The following is a 21510-nucleotide window of genomic DNA, read 5'->3' on the forward strand; positions in this document are numbered from 1 at the left end:
TTTTGTTGCTTTGTGCTGTAAACCCTTGGCCTCAACTATGGCCTCAGGCAGGGCTAGCAGGTAAAGCGGACAAATAATTTTTTCCTCTCTGCAGAGCTTTTGTTGGGCCCGTGATCATCTTTTCTGCAAGATTCTTGCTCCTGGCATTCTGCTGCATTGTCTTTGCTGTTTACTGTGTTTATAAGTCACTGGGAAAAGACAGCAAGGCAGTCTGGGTCACAGTGCTGGCAACATGGTGATATTCTGATCAGTGTCACTCCTTGATCCAGTCTTTAGGTGTAGGCCTCGTCTCACCTCTCCTTCATCTTGAAGTGCCTGTTTGGCTCCTGCTTAATGGGCAGCTGGCAGAGGCATGACAGGGCTCACTTTGATAGGCTTTAGGAAGTGTTCAGAAGGAAAAGGAGTAGCAGAGCCACCTAATTGAGTTCGCTTTGTTGTCCATTTTTTGTTAGGAAATTGAAGAATTAAAGGATTCTTTTGTTTGCTTTTCAGGGGCAGTGTTAGGAAAGTGGAATTTCTTTTCAGTATCTAGTGCAGCAAGTAAAAGTATCCCTTGATACTGATTGTACAGCATATATCGCAGGTTTCACATATTGGGTGTATTAGTTACTTTAAGGCTGGATAGTAAAATAACATTACAATTCGATCCAGGGATTTATCTAAAGACCTCTAGATACTTCTTGTCAGTCAGTTCTTCATTACAATTCAATTGCTCAAGATAACAACTTCTATAGACTGAATCAGCATTAATTAATATTTGGTTGTATCTTACAGTCCTGGTACATTGAACGATACCTCTTTACTTCTCCAGTGGTTTAGAGTTACAACTGTGGGGAGTTCATAGTGGGAAACTTAATAGCAAGGTCCAGCATTTCTAGAGCTTTCTCTTCCTTTTGCTAACCTAGACCCCTGACTTTTGAAAGCCAGTTTTTGTCTACTATTGATTTTGTAATCAATAATTGCTTCAAAACTTATGGAGAAAACTGGAAGAGGCTTCAAAAGCGCTAAAAAAGTCTTCAGTGGGCAGTTGCAGAAAGGACCAGATGATTTGAAAATATGGCTTGATTTGCTCTAGAAATAATTTGACCTAATAATTATTAATCAAGGAAGCTGAAGAGCTTTTAGATTGTCAAACAGGATTCTAACTGAACATTGAACCTGGTTGTAGACTACCGTCCACTGCAGCCCACTACTTTTTCAGCTTTTTGATCTCCGAGTATCTCTTTTTCTTGTGGGTATGATGAATATTGAAAGTTGTGCATTCCTCAGGTGGAACATCTAGAACATTACTTATATTACTTGAATAGCTCAAGATTCTTTCTTTAACGATACCACATTATAAAAGCAAAACAAAACATGAGATAATTTATATTTGGAGTGCTGCCTGGGGTAGGTGCCTGTACAGTGATTCCTTCCTCTTTCTGCTTGTTGCTTCATGAGTCATTATTTCTGCCCACTAACGGACTGGTCTGTCTCTTTGTCAGTCCCCCAGACCATCTGCTTCAGGGAGGACTGAAACAGCAAGCATAGAGGGGATCTTCCTACCCACATCCCTGGGCCCCAGACTGATGAAATCAGCTAGGAAAATTAACCTCCCTCCTGTCTGGTGCACCCAGCCTGATGACTAGCTCCACTTTAACTAAAATGGGACTCTGGGACCTGTTACGTGTGTGTTTGTGTGCATAGACATTTGTGTGAGTGAGCCTAAAGATAGCTGAAAAGATAACTAGGAAGAGCTTTCAGCATAGCCCAGGAGGCCACTTTGTCCTGCACTTGACATACAATCCCTGTTCTTCTCTTACGTGTTTTGGAATGATTTTGTTTGCACTAGATTTAGGACATATTTCACATGAGTCAGACTTGCAACGTGACACTTTTGAAAGCTTTCCCAGTACAAGCTAAGTGCCAACATGATGATTATTCCTTATGTTATGACCTGAGACAGTCATCTCAGAAACCTCACAGGTAGCTTTGTCCGTGGTGGTGATGGTGATGATTTTGACTCTTTCAAATGCATATTTTCAAAACCACTTCAATTAGAGTTTTTCTTTCAATTTATGAGGTTCTCTGAAGACTTCAGTTCCAGCATCTTGAAGACTGAAGGTCAAATGTTTGCATTTTCCTGAAAATCTAGTAAATATTGGTATGTAGAACAATCAGATAACATCTGCCTCCTTGTATGACTCTCTACCAGTGTCTACTTGCTGGTATCTTCTCTATCTTTTCATGCTAAAATCTTATTTCAGGAAAAAGGAAAAGCAATAGCAGAAGTTCTGCAAGAGAAGATTCACCACTGATCTGATGTTTCAGGAGAACATGCAGCCTGCAAGATTAATTCTAACTACTGTATCAATCCTTGACCTCACATACAAAATCTCTGCTGTTGCTGTTGACTAATTTAAAAGATTTCTTTAATTTGATTCCTCCTCTCCCAATTTCTGTTCTTAAAAGGAACTGAGATGGAGTTGTTCAATAAACATCTTTAGCCATGTAAAAATTTATATGTTTTAAATCACTGAACTATTTTCCTTTGTTGATACTGCATTTAATGTTTATGAAAAGTAAGAGAAGAAAAATCCTGTCATCTTTTCCAGATGTTTATTCTTGGTCAATTGGTGGCTGTGCTGGTTTATAGCTTTCCTTCCAGAATCAAGAAGAAAACAACTGCTTAAATAGACTTCATTCTTAGTGCAAATCAGATCTTTGACTGAATTGGCTGTGTTAATATATTGTACTAGAGCTGCAAGAGGTCAAGTTTAAAAATGGACATCGGTGAATCCTGCCTTGGAAGAGTATACATTTGCTATGTAGAGTTTTGCAAATACACAGACTTTTCTCTATACTGTTTCAGGAAAAGTTTACCCTGTTTCTATCGATTCTTTAATAATATTTTAATATAATACTATTCTTAACATCAGTGGTATCTATTCTTTAAAGAAAAGATAAAAATGGTGCCTATGCTGGCAGAACCCTCAGGTTATTGTGAATAATGGGCTGGGCATGACAATCTTGACTGGACATATAGGAAGGGACTTGGCAAATAGAGGTCTTTGTTACTCACGTGAGGCACAGCATGAATCTGCAGTTGTTTCTGCTCACTCAGTGCTTTGTCTGAGTAGGTATTTGAAGGACATGCTTGATTGTAAAAAGATTCTGAGAATTTTCTGCTGAGCACTTTTCAGTTCAGCTTTGTATTAAAAATGTTAAAGTTTGACTGAAGTACTGCAGAATCAAATATTTGTATTATAATATGTTTTGACTTCATAAAAATTGAGATCATCTTCTTGGGCAATGACCAGCTGTTGTAGGTAACTGAAATATATCACTGAGACCTGCCTTAAACAAGCTACACTCTTTTTTGAGTTAATTTTTCCTTCTCAGTAGTTGTTTTGATTCAATATGCCACAATACAGAATTAAATGCAGGATAGCGTCCTGCCAACTTCCCTATGTCAACTTCACCCAAGCTGTATTTGAAATTTGGTGATCTTGCTGCGTATTCAAAATATTAGAGTATTTCCCCTAGCACTGGGTGTTCTAACATGTAGTGTGAATGTGGGTGATAGTGGTAGTATCCAGGAGTACAACGAGACTCACTAAAATAGAGGGCTGCTGAGTAACTCGGCGTGCACTGCTCTGTCTGTAGCTTGAAGAAAACCGGTGGGGCTAAAAAGCTGGAAATTAAAGTTGCAGTTATCTTATCATCATTCCACATGATAAGAGTAACTCACTGAAGAGAGCCTGCAAAAATATAAGGAGCTAAGATAAAAGGATAGTCAGCAAAGGGAGAAATGCTGTTTCTGAAATGCTCTAGGAGGAAGAGAGGAGGAATGTGGTTTGGAGATACACCCCAAAACTCTTTTTCAAACCTTTGCTCTGTCTGCATTAGTTGAAAGCTTGCTACTAGTTTGCTGTTCATCACGTAAGGTGCACTGAAAATCTATGTGTTGCAGTACTCTGCTGTGATTTAAGCTTAAGCTTTGATTTGTACTCTAAGCCATGGATCTATCTTTAGTGTTTTGGACAAAATTATGTCAGATGTTGCTCTTTTCAGACAAGCTCTGACCACTACTTCCTTCACTTAATTTATCGTAACTGTACCCACGCTTCCTAAACAACTTCTTGACTAGATTATTGCAGCACTTCATAACTGATTATCCAGGAAATTCAGCTGAAGTTTCAGACAGTCCAAAAAAAAAAACAGAGAACTGCCCATTTGTTGGCCAAAAAGGTACTGGTTCTTCAATGCAGATTCAACTGTTTCCCTTTGCAGTTCAAAGTGATGGCATTACGCACTTGGAGTCTCTAGTGAAACTCCATAGAAAATATTTGCATTCTTCAATCTAAAAACTTCAACTCTGTCCAAATGTGAAGAGTTTAGGGATTTCAATGGTTTAATTGCAGAAACATCTTCTGCAGAAAATAAATACTTTTTTCTCAAAAATCTTGTTGGTTGAAGTATAGGTTTTCAGGGGGAACTTTCAAGCAGCATTAATGCTAAGATTCAAGAGAATGGAAATCCGAAGACTTGGTATTCATTTCTTCCATTGGCCCCTCAGAGCTTGGAAAGTGCTGGCTTAAACCTAGTAGTCACTAATGCACCCTTAGGGCAGAAGAGCTGCTCTGTCATCAGGCAGTGCTTTTAATTCAGTAGTATTGCACAGGGTGAGTTAGGCTGCAAGCAGAGCAGATTGAGTTCTTGCAGTTTGATGCATAAAAGTTTCTGCATTTAGATTGGTTTGTGTGCTGGAGGGGATTGGTACTAAACATCCTCAGCCACCATCGCTGAAGTACAGGGGTGTATTGGTTCAGCACTGGTTGAAACTGTTACACATTATTTATAAAAGTAGGTGCTGGCATTTAGTTCAATTTTCACTGCTTTTTGACAAATCTCTAGTTGATCACATGGAAAAGGTGTGTATGAGGAAGAAAGGCATTTGCTAATAAAAACAAGTCCTTGATGTAGTCCCTTTCAGGGTAAAGATATTTTTCTATTATTGTCAACGCTGCACAGTGAAAAATCAGTCTCTTTACCTCTTTGTATAAATAAATGCATGGATTGGGAGTAATAGGATAGAATTATCTAATTTGCCTGTTCTTTTGGGGGCTTTTCAGGTTCACATAAAATGTAATTTTGCTCTGTGATCTAATTCTTTTTCTATATCCCTAGGAAAAGGGTGTGGTGACTATCTAGAGCTCTACTTTCTCGTTTCTTTACCAAAAAAAAAAAAAAGGCAAATACACATTGTCTATTCAAACAAAATGTAGAGATTTTTATCTACCAATTAGTGGGAGATATCTGTCAGTCTTAAACTTTCTTCCTTTCTAATTTTCAGATGTATATCACCAACACAGTAAAAGCCAGAGGAACAAGGCTTGCAAAACCTGTTCTGTGTTTGAGCTTAATGTGCTTGGCTTTCCTTACTGGAATCAACAGAGTAGCAGAGTATCGAAATCACTGGTCAGATGTACTAGCAGGATTTATAATTGGAATATCTATAGCAGTATTTTTGGTAAGTGTATATCTGTGTCACTTCTGTTTGAAAACATCAGTGTATAACTTTGTATCTCAAAAAAAAAATATTGGTAGTCTTGACTTTTCAGACAACTAAATGACAAAAAAGGGGTTTCTAATTTTTGTTTTTAATTAATTATCAGTTTCCTTAGTTATATTTACATACACTCAGAAATGTGAAGTCAAGAACGGTCTGATCAAATGGTCTCTTTTGACTTCCTTATAAAGCAGACTGTAGCATTTCAACCAAAAATTTTTGCATTAAGCCCCACTTTAAGAAAGTGTATATACTTCAGAATGATGTAGTCATGATTTCATGTATAAAGTATCAAATTCAATATAGTGATACCTACACTGATCAGAGAATAAGTAGCATTTCTTTTCTGGCTTTAAAGTAAGCCTATTGAATTTCTTTCATGCTAATTCAGGTTTACATTGAAACTTCATGTTATTCATGTAAACAAATCCTTGTTTAGCCTTTTCCTTTTCTGGAACCATGTTCCAAAACCAGATCTTTAGTTACAGTTCACAATGACTAGTGTCTGTGTCAGCTGCCACTAATCTGTTCATCACCTACACTGATAGCTTCAGTGCAAGATTATGGTAGAGAATAGTCACTGCTGTTTACTGCCTGCAAGTTTGTCTGCCTGGCAGCTTGTAATAGTACTAAATACGGCTTTGAATTTTTTCTCCATGAAAACACTTTTGAGCTTGATTCTTGGATCTCAAGGTCTTGATCTCAAGATCTTGGATCTGAAGACTTGGCTTGGCTGAGAACTCTCACAGGGATGGCTGAGGTGGGTGTTTTCACTCTTCTAAGAAATGTGAGGGCACCTTTAGGTCTCCTTTAAAATACCTGCTTGCACTTGCAAATGTTCCCTTCCACACAAAGTGTCCAGCAGTTATATTTGGTTGTTCATTTTTAAGAAGTTTTTCCTTTGTGTTTGTGTCACAAGTCATAAAAGAGACCAGAAATCTGTCCCAGCATTTTTTCTTATATTTTGTGATGTATGTTGCATAAACTCCTTTGAGTAGCATGACATCAAATTTAGTTATGTTTTGAAGAAAATACAATGGGCAAACATTGCTGCTTGGCTGGGCATCTGAACTAGTAGAAACACTAACAAACTGGTATATATCACATTCCTAAATCCCCATGTGAGAGTCATTGCTGCCCTGAGCAGGTTTAGAGTTTAATTCATACTTGGGGATGATCCTTGCCTTCTTATTCTCCCTTTCTCACTCTCCATTTGAGAAAGTCTTTGCTGGTCAAAACTTAGATGGTATTGGCCCTTCATAGGAATTTAAGGTTATTGACATGTTCTGCTGCACGTGCTCTGGACAGCTATTCATGACACTGCTAGTAATTGGTATTCTATTATTCAGCTTCAGTAATGGATTTGGTTTTAGATAAGAGGGTTTTTTTGGTTCTCAGATGATGCATGTAACAATAAATTGGTTGAAAATCTTTTGTCTTGAAATATTAATATTGGATTTTCTGTAAAACATGAACTTCACATTTCCGTGTTTCTACTGCAAGCTGTGACTAAAGCTGATGTCAGTTCTGCCTAATTATGGATGTCAGGATCAAAGCTCAAAAAAATTAGTTATTCCTTAGCTATTCTGTTTATCTTCTAATCCCTTCTAGGTTGTTTGTGTGGTAAATAACTTCAGAGGACGTCAACCAGAGCATGAACATTCTCATATGGATAATCTCGCCCAGATGCCCATGATCAGCATACCCCGAGTAGAAAGCCCTTTAGAAAAGGTAATGTCTGACTTTTTTAAAAACAATTAGATGAAATGTAGCTTTCCGTGAGGGATGATCCCAAACTATCTTGACAAGAGTGCCAAGGTAATCAGATTTAAAGTAAGGAGACATGGCAATGAAGGAGAAAGGGAAGAATTAATTCAGAGTCCCTCCTTAGGAGACTCTTCATGTCACCTCCAAGAACAATTGCTACATATCAGTCCAGTTTACTGCTGTAGCCACTGCTAAGTCCATGAAGTCAGGCTAAGTAAGAACTGAGGCCCTCTTTCCTTGTGTTACTCAAGTAAGTTTGATTAACACTTTGGCTGAGAGTCCACAGAGCTTGAAGAGCTTAGAAAGATAAAATGTAACCCCTGAGCCCAAGGGGTTACGCAATTCAGGTACCAGTGGCATTTATCCTATTTCTTCAGGGCATGTCCTCACACTAGTGTAGAGCATGGGATGCAGTCCCTTCTGGATCAACTGTGGGGCTTTTATAATCAGGCATCTGCTAGCACCGGGACAGGGCACCTGCTTGGAAACATTGAGGAGCCGACATCTGCTCTAGCAGGGCAAACAACTTAATGTGATAATAATAGAGAGTAACATGGGTCATACAGTAACTGCACAAAAGCCATGATATCTTGGCAAGGCAAATGGGATTTTGCACTAGGACATGCTAGTGATAGTCTCGTGGGTATGCCAAGACTTTTTGCATGAGTAGGTATCACGTTGTGTTTAAAATTTATTTTAGTTTCCTGTAATAAAAATTTATGTTTTTTGAAGATGATGTTGTGCTATGTAAGTGTTTGGTAAGATTATGTCTGAACAACTTTATGAGCAAACAAGCACTGAAATAGATAGCATAACCAAATAAAGAAAACATTTTAGGCATTTTTACTAGGGCGAAAGTTTGAACTACTAATTCAAAGTCTGAAAGCAATTCTACTTTTTCTAATGACTTTATCTGCCATTATTTGTTAAAATCTCTTGTGTTATGCCCATGTTTGAAGATAATAAACAATTCTACACTGCGTAGGGCACCCAAAGTATGTTTCTACGGCATTATTTTAAATCCAAATTACTGCTGGTATTTTTTCATATTAAACATAAGAAGAAATGTTTTTAACCACTTCACAGTCTGTCTTAGTCACTTGGAAGTGGTGGAAGTTGTCCTTTAGTAAGAATTGCTGCTAGCCCTGGGTTTGTTATTCATTTACTTGAAGGGAAAGAAGATTTTTTTTTTTTTCAGAACGATCTAACATGCCTTTTTGAACCAAATGTCTCTGAGCTACTTCTGCTGATATCTTGTCATAAGGAGGTCGGAGTCTCATTTGCTTGAACAAGCATTTCAATGATGAATGTGTATCTATCTTCAAAATAATCCATTCAGTAAACTTTCTGTAAAATGTCAGAACAAAACAAGATGTCAGTTGGCCTAGGACATGCCACATTAATAAGAGCATGTCTTATTTACGTGCTAGGGTCTCCTGCAATAGAAGCAATTTCTGCGGCTCAAAAGCCATCATAGGCAATAAATGTATATTCTCTGGCTGTTGAAATTTTTAATTTTTTTTCTGGGGATAAAGACCTCATGTTAACTTAGTGTTTCTACCTGATTTAACACCCTCTCACTCATTATGAGCAATGTTCTTTTTCTGAGAATTGGGCTAGGCAAGATTGAGGTGTTGTGGGGAAGCTAGGGGAGAGTGTGGAAGGGTGGTGACAAGAATAATGTTTGCTCTGCTTGAGGATGACCTCTACCATTAGTGAACTGCCCAGGACTCTATTATATGAAAGAGCTTCTTTCCTTCTGAACCCATATTCCCATGGGAGTAGAAGGTAGCTGTTTGCTGTCATGGAACTTCTCTCTAGATAATTAAATTGGAGACTGCCAGCAGGGTGTTACACTTGGTGAGATCTTAGTGTACAGGTTTGTCTTTGTCTATGTTGCAAAGCCTTTCTTCTTTCCAGACAGAGAGCTTGAGATGGGAGGATGATGTGGAGACTTTGCTATTTGTTGGGAAATGCTTTCTTCTGTCTCCACCCTCAGAAAGTTTAAAATTGAATTAGCAAATACTTGATGAAAAAGTTACTTACATGTGAGTGCTTTAGGTGTTGAGTTTTTGTGGACTTTTTTCTTTTTTTAATGTTTAGTCTAAAGTTTTAGATAGAAGCCAGACCTTGTTAAATAAAAGGCACTAAGAATAATATTTATGTGGAACTAAGGTCTAAATTGAGCCATCTCAATTAACTGCCATCACTACTAGAATTATTAACTTAGTCTTTGCTTTTTAACTCTCTTCTTATTTTACATCCTGTGGTCTCCTCTGGAGAGAGAGAGGTGCTAAATAATTTGTGTGCTATACTTGCCTTTTGCCTACTTTAGCTGTGTGCAAGTTACTTTTCACTACATTTCAGTTTGGGCTGTTCCAGTTCCATATTCTGAATGCACATACCTTTATTTACATTTGGCTTATTTTAAATGTGTTTTTCCTTATTCTCAGTCTGCAAGCTCCTGTGCCAGTATTAAAGTCAGCTTACTGTTAAAAATTAGCTACTAAGAGTAGCACAAATCCTGACTGACTGAAGTTATCAAGGACTAGGGCAGTGCTAGCATGAAGCAATGCAACTCTGTTATTGGTATTTAGAAGTAATAACAACTGGGAGCGAGAAATTCAAAGATGCTGTCTTAAAGAATGACTTTGTTAGAAATGCCTACCAGATGGGACCTTGCTCATTGCAGTTTTGTTATAAATTTGCCTATAAATGAATAAACACATGGTGCATCACACAGACCTGGAAGCACCTTATTTTTGTGTTTCCAGATCTGCTACTTGCTATTCCAGTGCTTTTTCCTGCTGGAGAACGAATGCTTCTGGCATGCTTGGCATGCTCTCCGTGCTGCTGCTGTCTAAGTTCTGGTGGAGGTCAAGAGCTACATTTGAAGTGCACTTAAATAGGAATATGTGTACTTGTAATATTCTGAATTGAGCTGCTGCTGGTTAATGACGAGGGTAGATCACTGTTTGCATGACACTTCTGTTTAATTGTGGTACATGCAGATGATTAAGCTGTTCTGCATGGGTACCCACTTCTCATGCACTCAAATAAGCCATAGTTGCAGAGTGTCTCCTTGAAGAATCCTTGCCAATGCTGGCTCAGCAATGCAGACTTATTGCTTTCACCTTAACAACATTCATTCTCAGAATTAATGAAAAGAATGAAAGCCAAGAAACCTCATCATTCACCCATCTGCTCCTTTTTCTTCTCTGTCTCTGACCTCCTTCATCTCTTACAAGACAATTCGTGTTTCAGTTAGCTGGCACCCTCCTATAGAGAGGAGGCGCTCTTCCTACCACAGTCAAGGTTAGAGACTCCTGTTCTTTTGCAACAGTTACTGGGAAATAGGGATATTCTGGGTGGTACCTGGAAGAGTTTGAAGTTCAGCTTCATCCAGTGCAGTCACAAACTATTTCTTCTGTTTTCTGTTTCAGGGGAGACTGACATTATTTCACGCTAAAGTCACCAGAAATTGGCCAAGGCTTACAGAGGGCTTGTACACGTCTTGTAGTAGCTGCTGACTCTCCTAGTCTTTTTTTAAAATAAGTATTCTAGCTTTGAAAAAATCAAATACAAAGGGAACATGGAGCATTTTAGGATTAATTGAGGCAGTAGATAGAATACTGAGGTAAGAGGTTTTAGGAGGAAGCGTTGGGTTAGCAGGGACACTATGATTCATCTCCTGTGGGATGAGATGATTACTGTGCCTGATCATCAGTACTTTCTGTAGCTGTTCAATATTACTTATTTGCACAGTGGGTTCTCTGCAGTGTTCTGCTTGACAGCTAAGCTGCATTTATCCCCAAAGCCTCTGCTTGGCATTCCTTCATAGTGCTACTTCTGTCAGCAATGCCCAAACCATGTCCCCAAACACAGTAACTGTTCCTTGTTATGATGGAGTTTCTTATACTTCACCCATAGGACTGACTCTGCAGCATGACTGTGAACTAGAAATGGATAGTTTAGGGTCTTTATAGGTTACAGTCGCTCTCTCTCTCCCCCTTCTTCTCTCTCTCTCTTTCTCTCAGACACAGCCATTTCTAAGTTTTAATGGTGATAAGCATTTGGAATTCCTCTCACAATATGTGACATTCTTGTTGCCTCTCATACCAATTGCTAGTGACTATCAGGGTTAGTTGTCTCAAAAATCTTGTTCGGTTTGACAAAAATCTTGTTGGGATTCTTGTTCTATTGTGTATGTGCCAAAGGTAATGGTGGTGATAAAACATTTTAACAATAGTAAGTAGAGATATTGCAATGGATCCTGATAGTATTTTAAGACTGAGGAAGCTTCCCCCTTCTGTTTTTAATGTATAATGTTTTTTCTATTTACTCCATCTTGATTATTCACGAGACATAGAATAGCTTCTTCACTGTCAGAAAAGGGTATTTTTAATTTTAATTCTCAGTGTTACTGCTTTTTCCTTGGTCTTAAGCATTTTGGTACTAAGAAGTCTTTCATTGGTATGCACACTTGTGTACACGCAGCGTGGCCTCGTGAGTCCGGTCTGGTCCCTGGCGCTCTCCAGGGAGACTGATCGCCTGTCACCGAGCTCACAGGCTAAATGCAAAACACAGAGATGTTTCAGCTCATCATGCTATGGGCAGATGGGGGAGAGGGTTTGTGTCTATTTCTGTTGCTCCAGAATATTTTAGTTGAGAAGTATCTAAATACTGTTGTGCTTGATGTCCAAAGGTGTACATAGGAATCCATACAGTGTTTTAGTACATGTATGTGTGTCTCCAGGACAGCTTGACATGTGCTTACATTAGCTTATAGGCAGATTTTCAGATTTCTCTTGTCATAATGGTTCTCTCTTGATAATACAGTATGTTAGAGGAGATACAATACAACATAGTTTCACACACAGAAACACATACCCGGGAGAAACAGCTTAGAAAAGACCATAAGCAATTTTGTTTCAATGTCAAGCATTTGAATTTGCATTCTCGTCCTACTCTTCTGCTTAAATCTACTTCTGGGGGACTGTACAAGAATTATTTCTGTTTGAATGCAAACTGTGGTCACCACATCTAACATTCAAATAAAATAATACTTAAACATAGAAAATGGAACAATATATTCAGTGTGACCTCCTCAAATATACATGTTGTAGGTGTTACAGAATCAAGGTATTAGTAACAATCAAGAAGATCCTTTTCAACAAAACTCCCTCAAAGCACGCATCATTATGTTCTTCTCCTGGATATCAGGAACGGACCGTTTTGAACGCCTTCATATAAGGCAATAAACGTATGTGCGCAAGAGCGCACATGAGTGTGTGTGTGTGGAATTGAGGCAAGGGAAGGTGCAGCATGGCAGCAGCGTTCTGTGCAGGTCTGCAATGTTTTAAATGGGGAATTTCAATTGAACTCATTCTTTTCTCTAAAAATGTGATTCATTCAGTGAAAGCATAAAATATACTTTGCTGAGCAGGAGAATTGTATGATAACATTATTATTATTATATGATAAATTATAATTTTCCTGAACTACTACAGTAGTATTTTTCTGTTTCTTTTAACAACCTCCACTGTGTGAATGACTACAAACAATTTTTCAAATTCCTGTTTTCAAAAATGGAAACATCTTTTTAGGATGATGACTGTTTCTGAATATTTCTTGCTGTATTCATGAGAGCAGAGCAAAAAAATTTCAGGTAAAAAATATTTAATATATATAAAGAAAAGTACAAACCACAAAAAAGTTGTCATGGCTTTTTTCAATGCTTTAACATTATAGAGTCATTTATAAACAGAAATTAATTAAAATCTTAACAGAAGATACACAGGTACAGATCATTTCCCCCCAGAAACCTGCACTCAAGGCTTAGCCTTTAGCCTTTCATTTTTCTGTTAGTGGTGTGAGAGCATGGTTATGAAGCATGCTTTGTTCATGTGATGCTGGCACCAAGCTGATACTGTCAATTTAGAATGAATAATACAAAGCTGGCATGCCTGTCTCTGAAACTGCTGCCACTGAGCAGACCTTCAGCATATTCTAATTCTTTTGAGTACTGTAGGGGAAATCATTTCCCATGGAGTTGGAGAAGCTGAGGTCTTGTGCATGGTTTTTTGCTTGTCGTCTGCATCTGTGTGAATCTGTTTGCTGATGGTGGTTAGCATCTCACACTGAACTTTGTCACAGTAAATCTAAGCACAAGTAAGAGAGCATAGTAAGAGAGTTGAAGTGCAGTTATTCAAGATGGATGCTGTTTGTGGTTTTTTTTTTTTTCTGTAAAGAGTCTCAGCAAGACTTATTTGTAGTTTTGCCTGAGAGAATAACATATGAAAAAGCATGACTACCCAGACAGTTGCATGAATCTCTGTCAGTGATTCTTGCCGTCAGCAAGTGATCAATTTTGACCGAGTTATGCATCACTCTGCTGAGTCCAGTGGAAATGAATTGACAAGTCTTCACTAGGGTCTAAATCGATAGCTCCGTGATCGGTAGCTTAGCAGTTCTCTCTGAGGGTTTATTGAGAAAGGGGGATTTTCATCTGTGTTATTGTATCCCATGCTCTGCATGTCCTTCCAAGGACTGTGTCCTGCTCGTTTTGGAAGTATAGCTAGCAGAAGTGTAAACCACATCCTCCTTTCCTAAATAGTAGTTATCCGGTCCTGAATTAATGCCACATGAAAAAGCATTTGGTTCTCTGCATCACAGACAAATGTGTGTCGCTTAGAGAAAGGGCTAGCATGTAGCAGGACTTGAAAGAACTGATTAGAATAAATAACGAGGATTTTATTTTCCTCTTAATTCCTCATTTTTAAACCATCTTGCTTATCAACAAAGTGAATAATTTTAGTCTGATGCTAGTTTAAGTTGACAGGATAATTTTCAGGTCTAAATAAGGAAAAGTAAAGTAAATACTGTAAAGAAAATGTCATAATAGCCTCACAGCAACTCCAGAGTCATTGAGGTTGCCTAATGTATCGTCTTTCCTGTACTGAAAGAAGAATATGCTTTGAAATGCTTTGAAATATTAATGTTTTGTTTTCTAATTAGGAAATCTAATTTTGCTTTTCTTCTGCAGAATCAAAATCTGGAAACAATGACATTTGCTAATATTGTTTACTGAAAATGTTTTCAGAGAAAGTTGTACAATAATTCTTTTTTTTCTAATGCTTTTTAAAAATCTGCTGTCTATAGTTTAATCATTGTTATTTATTTAAAATATATTTGTTCTGTTTTGGAGAAGAATGTACATAGATGCTTACTATTTGGTGGTGTTCTCTTATGAAAGCTGTCATAAAATACAGCAAGAACATTGCTGGAGCTAAAATGCGTATTATAGGGGAGGGGGAAGAGAGCTCCTCCTCCTGGACACAGTACAGTTATGGCACAGTGAGAGAGGGAGCAAAGGTGCCAGCCTTGCTTGGAGAGGGGGAATAAGAGGCAGCTCTCCTGTGCTCCTACTCAGGGTACTTCTAAATTCCTTTCTGTAATGTGAAAATCAAAGATGCCTGCCTACCCCAGTACAGGCTGATAGACAAATGTCCAGGCAGTTTAAAGAACTGAGAGATACAAACTTGTGTGGTGGCTGCTGTTTCTCTCCATCACTTTCTATGGTGTGTGATAAGGGATTTTCTGAAGGACTTAGAACAACTGCCCATAAGCAAAAAAAGGGAGATCTATCCCACTATCCATGAGTTGCCTACATCCCACCTCCTCTTCAGCTGACACCTCCTCTCTTCTGTCTTTGGTCTGCTCCAGGAGGGGAGGTGATGAGAGAAGTCTGCAGTGCTTTGCATGGTATTATTTCCCTCTGTGCATTTTTGTGCTGGGGAACAAACACGTGGCTTAACGTCAAGATTCTCTTTATTAATTTTACACATTGCATGTTTTACAAAAGATGGTGGCAGTCAGGGGTAGTGTGTGCCTAAAGGGAACATACAGTTCCTTTGCATCCTGCACATCACTGTGCAGCTGAGTCTTCACCTACCAAATGTTTGCAGAGGCGCTTGCTTAGGTTAGAGCATGAAAAATTAGCAAAGCTCTTTGGGATGCTGCAGTTTTACTGTGTAGAGTCACATGTAGTATATTCACATTCTGATACCCATCTTTGTGTTCGTAAGAATTGTCCTGTTGAAGGAAAGAGGAGAATAACATTGCAAATGAAGAGGACACCATAGTGATTCTGGAAAAGAAATTTTGAATATGAGTTCTCAACTGCTGAATGCAATTTTGTTGTAGCATTTCGCTACTTGATTCTGTGCCATCGAGCTCATGGGGAGCAATTAATCTGTAAAAAAATGCAACATTAAAATTGTACTAATATTGAAATAGAATATTATAATCTCTCAGAATCTGTCATTTTAATTTCTAGGGATTTTGCTTTAAATTATGAATAAGGCAGCAATAACAGTACAGCTAACTCAATTATTCACATTGTTACTTAATTTTCAAAACTCCATCTAAAACTGAAATATTATAGAGCCATCACGCCTAATTACTTTGTTCAGCATACTTACATATCCAGTCTTTCAGCAGTTAACAAAGAATTACTATGGGAGTGAGTGGAGCACTGCAGTGACAACCAGCTTTATTTACATCATCTTGCAATAGTCTCCAAGTGTAAGGCTGTCTCTAAAGCACAAGAGGCAAAAATTTTCACAGTGGCATCTGATTCGATGATGTCTGTGTGGTTTCTGGGTTTTTATCTGTTTGTTTTTCCTTTAACTTGTAGAACCACATCACGGCCTTTGCAGAAGTCACATGATGTTGACGCTGATGTATATTCACTCCATTGGACTTCATCTCTTTTCACAGCCCACACACGATAATTGCAGTGTATCAAAAATAAGAAATTTTTAGAAGTCCTATTTCTGACTTGATTTTTACATCATTAAAATGATACCAACATTTTGAAGAATTCTTAAATATTAGAACGTCACTTTACTTTCTAGCAAAAATATTAACTGTTTACTTTTTGATGGAATGGGACAAACTGAGCACTAAGTACATTTATCTGACAATACCCTCTATTTTGGCTTCTCATTGTTTTTAATGGTTCATGTACCTATTCCAACAGTACTTCATATTTTGATTTGACTTTGACTTTTAAAATCTACTTTTTTAATTCAGCATGAACTTGTTTCCATTTGAGGCTATTTCAGTGTATAAAAACTAGACAAATATTATGTTCTGTATGAAAATGCTGTTTGCACATTGTATTACGCTGTATTCCATGTAAGATATCATTCAAACAGTATGTTATATGTAAGACTGGTGCTTCTGCTTTTGAAGAGGAAAAAAAATGCCAATTTTTACTGTAATAAGTATTGTATCATAAATAAAAGTTTATTTATTTGGGTATTTTCCTGACATAATTGTAGTTGAATTGTTGTTTTGTAGTTCTTGAATGTCTTGGATGATATATATGTATCTACGTTAAAAGAAATGAAAATAATATAGAATGTTTGATCATCGATATATTCTTTATTACTAATTATATCCCGTGAAAGGTTAAGGGCTCCATTCTTAGCTCAGCATATCTGATTGGAAGCTGTACTATTCATAAATCATTTAAACAAATTATTCAAGAAAGGCTGCATCTTCTCGTATTTGTTGTACACTCTGGTATTATGCTGGGAGAACGAGTGCTAAGATAAGAAGAGGGTCACTGGCTTAGTGAGAAAAGTGCATATGAGTTTCTACTCTCCATTTTCATGTTGAAGCACTTATGGAAAACACAAAATGTCTTCACTAATTTTCTTCAGCTTAAGTGACCAGCACAGGCAGACTTTCTCTCTACAAATCTTTCTATCTCTGTTTGTGTTTCCAGGCCCTATTCTTGCAAAAAAATCCTCTGTCAGTCTGTGTGGTGTTGACAAATTGATTTTCTTCAACATCAGGCAATGTTATCATACCTCTCTTATTGCAGTGAATGATCAAATTGAGCCTCCCCTTCAAAAGACTGTTCTCTGACTGCTCATACTGAAGTTGTCCTATAAAAATTGAGCATCAAATGGGTCTGAATATTGTAGATGCTGAAGATGCTCTTAACATCTGCCAGAAAGTTTTCCTCTGGCAACGGCTGATACAACACTAGCACTTAGGCACACTGAGAATAGTAATGTTCAGTGCGGGCTGTTGAACATTCTGGGCCTTAAATTTTCCATAATTCAGTGTATTTCCTGGGCATTAATTATTGTTAGAAGATGTTGGAAACATAAGGCTGTAGAATCGGGTATATATTTTATATGATGAATTTTAATGCATTCCTACATAGTTGTTCAGGTAACACCTGGTTTTTACTTTTTATTTTAACCTCTGCTTTCACTAAAGTACAACTACCTAAATAGTGCTTGGCAAACAGGGCAAGGCCAAGTCATCTTTGAGTGCCATAGAGCGTATCTCACGAGGTCATTGTGCTAAGCTGAGAATTAGAGAAAAAAGAAATACATCAGTGGGGAGAAAAGCCCTAGAATAGAGCCCTTAGCTACAACATTACTTAGGTGATTGAAAGTCCACTTTTATTAGACTATCAACTGTGTTTACAAAATTGTAGTAGGTCCAAAGTTTATATCACCATGTTAGGCACACTTACCCTTCTCTTAGACTAGCTATTTAGGGTCCAAGGTACTAATGATTTCTCTGTGTGCAGATTTAAATAAAATCTTCACTCATTTTTGCATGATAGCAAACCTACATTTTTTAATATCTGATTTATAAGATTGCCAAGAGATTCTTTTATGTTAAAAGAGATGACTCTTTTTCAGTGTACTGTATATCATCAGCTTGTAACTGGTCTCTTTCTCTCTCAGGATCTTTCCCAGTCAAATATTTGGGTTAAATTTATCATATTATCTCTGTGAACCAGCAGTGAGAAAACAAAAAGAGAAACACTCTACTGTATAATGTATTTTTAAATAAAATAATTTTTCATTCATATGTAGTGTGGTTTTTTTAGATATCTGCTCTAGATCTATTTTGGTTGATAGTGTACATATAATGAAATGATGATTTTAAGTCAACTTCATTGGTGATATACTTTCACAATTAACCAGGAATTCCCACAGTTAACTACGTTCCCTTGGAGGTGGTTCTGGTGAAATTGAAAAGCAGGGGAGGAAGAGCTGTATTGCAGAAGAGTCCACAGCCTATTGGTGAAGGAGTCTCCCCAGGACATGGACCGGCCAAGCTCCAGACACTACTTTGATTGATTTTCAGAAGAGGCAAGAATTTACATCTCCCACACCTGTACCTCTCCACTGCCCTGGAGCTTGGGCCTTCGCTCTTCCATCCTAGACCTGAAAAAGCTTTCAGCAGGAACAGTTTGCCAAAACAAAAGTAAGTTGGTGTTTCCTGACTACAATGGCTTTTTGGTGGTTGCTTTTAAAAAAATCCCAGTGAGGAGCCTATGACAAACAAGCATCATCCCTCATTCAGGGAATATTCTGGTGCAGAGTGGTTCCTAGTAAAAACACTGTGGTTGAACCATTTCAGTGGGTTTGAATGCAGCTGGTTTTATGGTCTTTGTGGACCTTTTCTGTGTGTACTTCAGTGAAACAGCGCCACTCTATTTGTAAATGAGATGTTTAAGAAGTGTCTCTAACGCTATGTGCTGCTATGTTCCTAAAAATGGAATTCATAGGGCATATGGGGACACCAGCTGGGCTTGTATCCATACCATTTTAGCTTCCCTTATATGTATTCTGCTGTTCGTAATCATGAACTGCATAAGACATACGGTGATAGCATCTGGGCTCACATCTCTTCAGCTTTTAAAAATGTTCATTTTAACAATATGTATTAAAAGAGGATAATGTTGGTATTTTTCAGCTGCAATTTCCTTTGCTGTTGCCTTCTAATTTTGTTGCTGTCCAAGATCACAATGAGTGTGACAGTCCATTTGCACATTATGTTAGTAGGGAGCTTTTTATACTCTTCTGAAGTCTTATTTTGGTATTTCTGAGGCTTGCCATGCAGAAAGCAGAATGCACTATGTTTTAGGAATAGAAAACCTTGAGTCTGTTTTGATCAAATATATTCCTGGCCAATCTGCATAGGCTTGGCCTTGGGGACACTCAGGAGCATTTGCAGGTGCAAGGGCGAGCAGACCCCCAGACCTCTCAGTCCTGCAGCACCTCCCTGCAAGCACACCAAGAACTTTCACCAGGCTCTGCCTCTGACAGCTGACTTGGCCCCAACACACCACTCCTTCGTGGTGTACACCAGCACTTTTCATCCCCCCTCAAGTACCTTTGAGAAACTGGACAGATCAGGCAAGATACCACACCCTCACCCTGAAGCATACTACAAGCACGACTGCAGCTGGAACCAGCAGCTGCCCAGTTCTCACTTGGACAAGTGGAAAGCTGAATGAATGGGGACCTATCATGGCTTCAGCTCTTGGCCTTCTCTTCCACTTTTTAGGCCTTTTGACTTTCAGGGACTTCCACAAAGGACACTAAAGGAAAACTTCACAGTTTCTCTGCCCACTTGAGCCTCCGCTGCATGTCTAGGGTTGTGCCAACTTTACTCTTGCTATTGGCCACCAGGGACTTTCCACTAAAACAGTGTTGCCTTTTTGTCATCCTCCCTTGTGTGATGATGGCTGAAAAAGCTCCTTAGAGTTTCCAGGCTTGACCTGATGTTCTGGGAAGAGGAAACTGAACACCCCAGAAATACTCCTGTTAGGGTGTGAATTGGAAGCCCTAGCATGACTGTATGATAAGCCTGATTGTTTCCACAGCACTTGCTGAGTTGCCCTGCCAGGGTACGACTTTTAATAGGTTTGCCTTTGATACTAAACTGCCTGTATTTATCTCATCATGAAGCCCCAGTCCACTTCCAACACAGAGGATTAGGTACTTGATTCCCTGCTCAGTACTGCAGCTTGTTCTTTCTCTGTAGAGAATCCTAGGAAGGGCAGCGTATCCTTAATGGTACCTGTCCTCAGTGTCTGATGAACACTATCCCAGACAAGTTGGTGGTAAAATAGCTTTATTAAGGCTAGCCTCAAAGATGCTTAGCTCCCACTTGCCTAAAAGGATATAATGATCCAGGCATGTTTGATGATCACTCTAGCTGGAGACAATGTAACTGGCTAGTGCCCAGGCTCTGACTACTTTTTTTCTGAAGATGATGGTGACATCCAGTTCTCTGCCTATCATATCCTTGAACTCGATTTCTTCCATTCCATTTGTCAGCTCTTAATACTACATTCTGCTGGGAGATGTGATATTCTTGAGGCATGAGGGGAGAGTGGGTGTGTTCATCGGCAGACCATTTTAGATACCCTTACATGTTTTCTGCTCTTGGTGTGTTATCACTAGCTGTGTAAAACATTTGGAAGTAAGTTAATCTAATTTAATTAGGACAGTTTAATTCTGAGTAAAGCATACACCCAGAGGTTTTATATGATTCTAACTAATCCACAGCAAATCTCTAGCTAATTCAGATAAACCGTCCTGAATTGTCCCCCGTGTGGACAAGTCCTAAGCCTTTTTTTTTTTACCCCCAGAGGAGCTCTACTGTTGTAATATCTTCCCCTAGTGACTACAGCCAGAGCAGCAGGTGACACCTAGTTTCCTGAAGTGATCATATCAGCAGAATAATCATCTCTAAATTATGCAGCTGCTAGTGGCTTCGTTAGTGGACTGGATGCAGAGGACTGTTCTTGTACTCTGAAAGTGGTTAAGAATGGGCACAATGGTAATCTCCAACTGTGGAATTACTGAATCCATCCTCGAAGATGGGGACTTCAGTAGAAGCCCCAGAAAAGAGATTTAGTCCCCAAAGCCAAATTCTTTGCACCAGTGTTCTCATCTGAAAGCATTCAGATCTAAATAAATAAATAAAAATAAGAAACCAAACCCTTTTCCTGACAAATCTGTTCCTAAATAACAATGTTTTACTTAAATACATACTCTCTGCAGCTACAGGGGACTCGTAGCCTTGCTAGCAATATGTAATGTGGTTTTGAATGTGAGATCCTTGCGCTGTGAATTCCTAGAATTGCTCTGAAATAGGCAAATAACCCTAAAAAAGACAGTAAACGTCTACAACTGTAAAATAAAAACTAAAGAGCTACAAAATGAGAAGGGGATGAATTTCAGAAGCAGGAAAAATGCCTTCTTACACTCTAGCAAATGTGCCAGTTTGAGGTAGATTTGCTATATTTATCTAACTTAAATCAATACTTTAGTGGATGGCATTTCTACATTTTTTAAATA

At 38.4% G+C, this 21510-nt stretch overlaps 1 protein-coding gene across 4 annotated transcripts in view; it reads left to right on the plus strand.

Annotated features, from left to right (window-relative positions):
- The window catches only part of PLPPR5 (phospholipid phosphatase related 5), a 119501-nt gene extending 102842 nt beyond the window's left edge, over positions 1-16659 (plus strand). For all 4 annotated transcript variants that reach the window (XM_068405729.1, XM_068405731.1, XM_068405732.1 and 1 more), the window contains 3 exons: positions 5336-5512; positions 7163-7282; positions 16017-16659. In XM_068405729.1, the coding sequence (XP_068261830.1) occupies positions 5336-5512; positions 7163-7282; positions 16017-16049 (330 nt within the window). In that variant the 3' untranslated portion in view covers positions 16050-16659. The remainder of the gene's footprint in view (positions 1-5335; positions 5513-7162; positions 7283-16016) is intronic.
- Positions 16660-21510: the final 4851 nt, after the last annotated feature.

Source organism: Nyctibius grandis, chromosome 8, assembly GCF_013368605.1.
Source record: "Nyctibius grandis isolate bNycGra1 chromosome 8, bNycGra1.pri, whole genome shotgun sequence".
Taxonomy (NCBI): domain Eukaryota; kingdom Metazoa; phylum Chordata; class Aves; order Nyctibiiformes; family Nyctibiidae; genus Nyctibius; species Nyctibius grandis.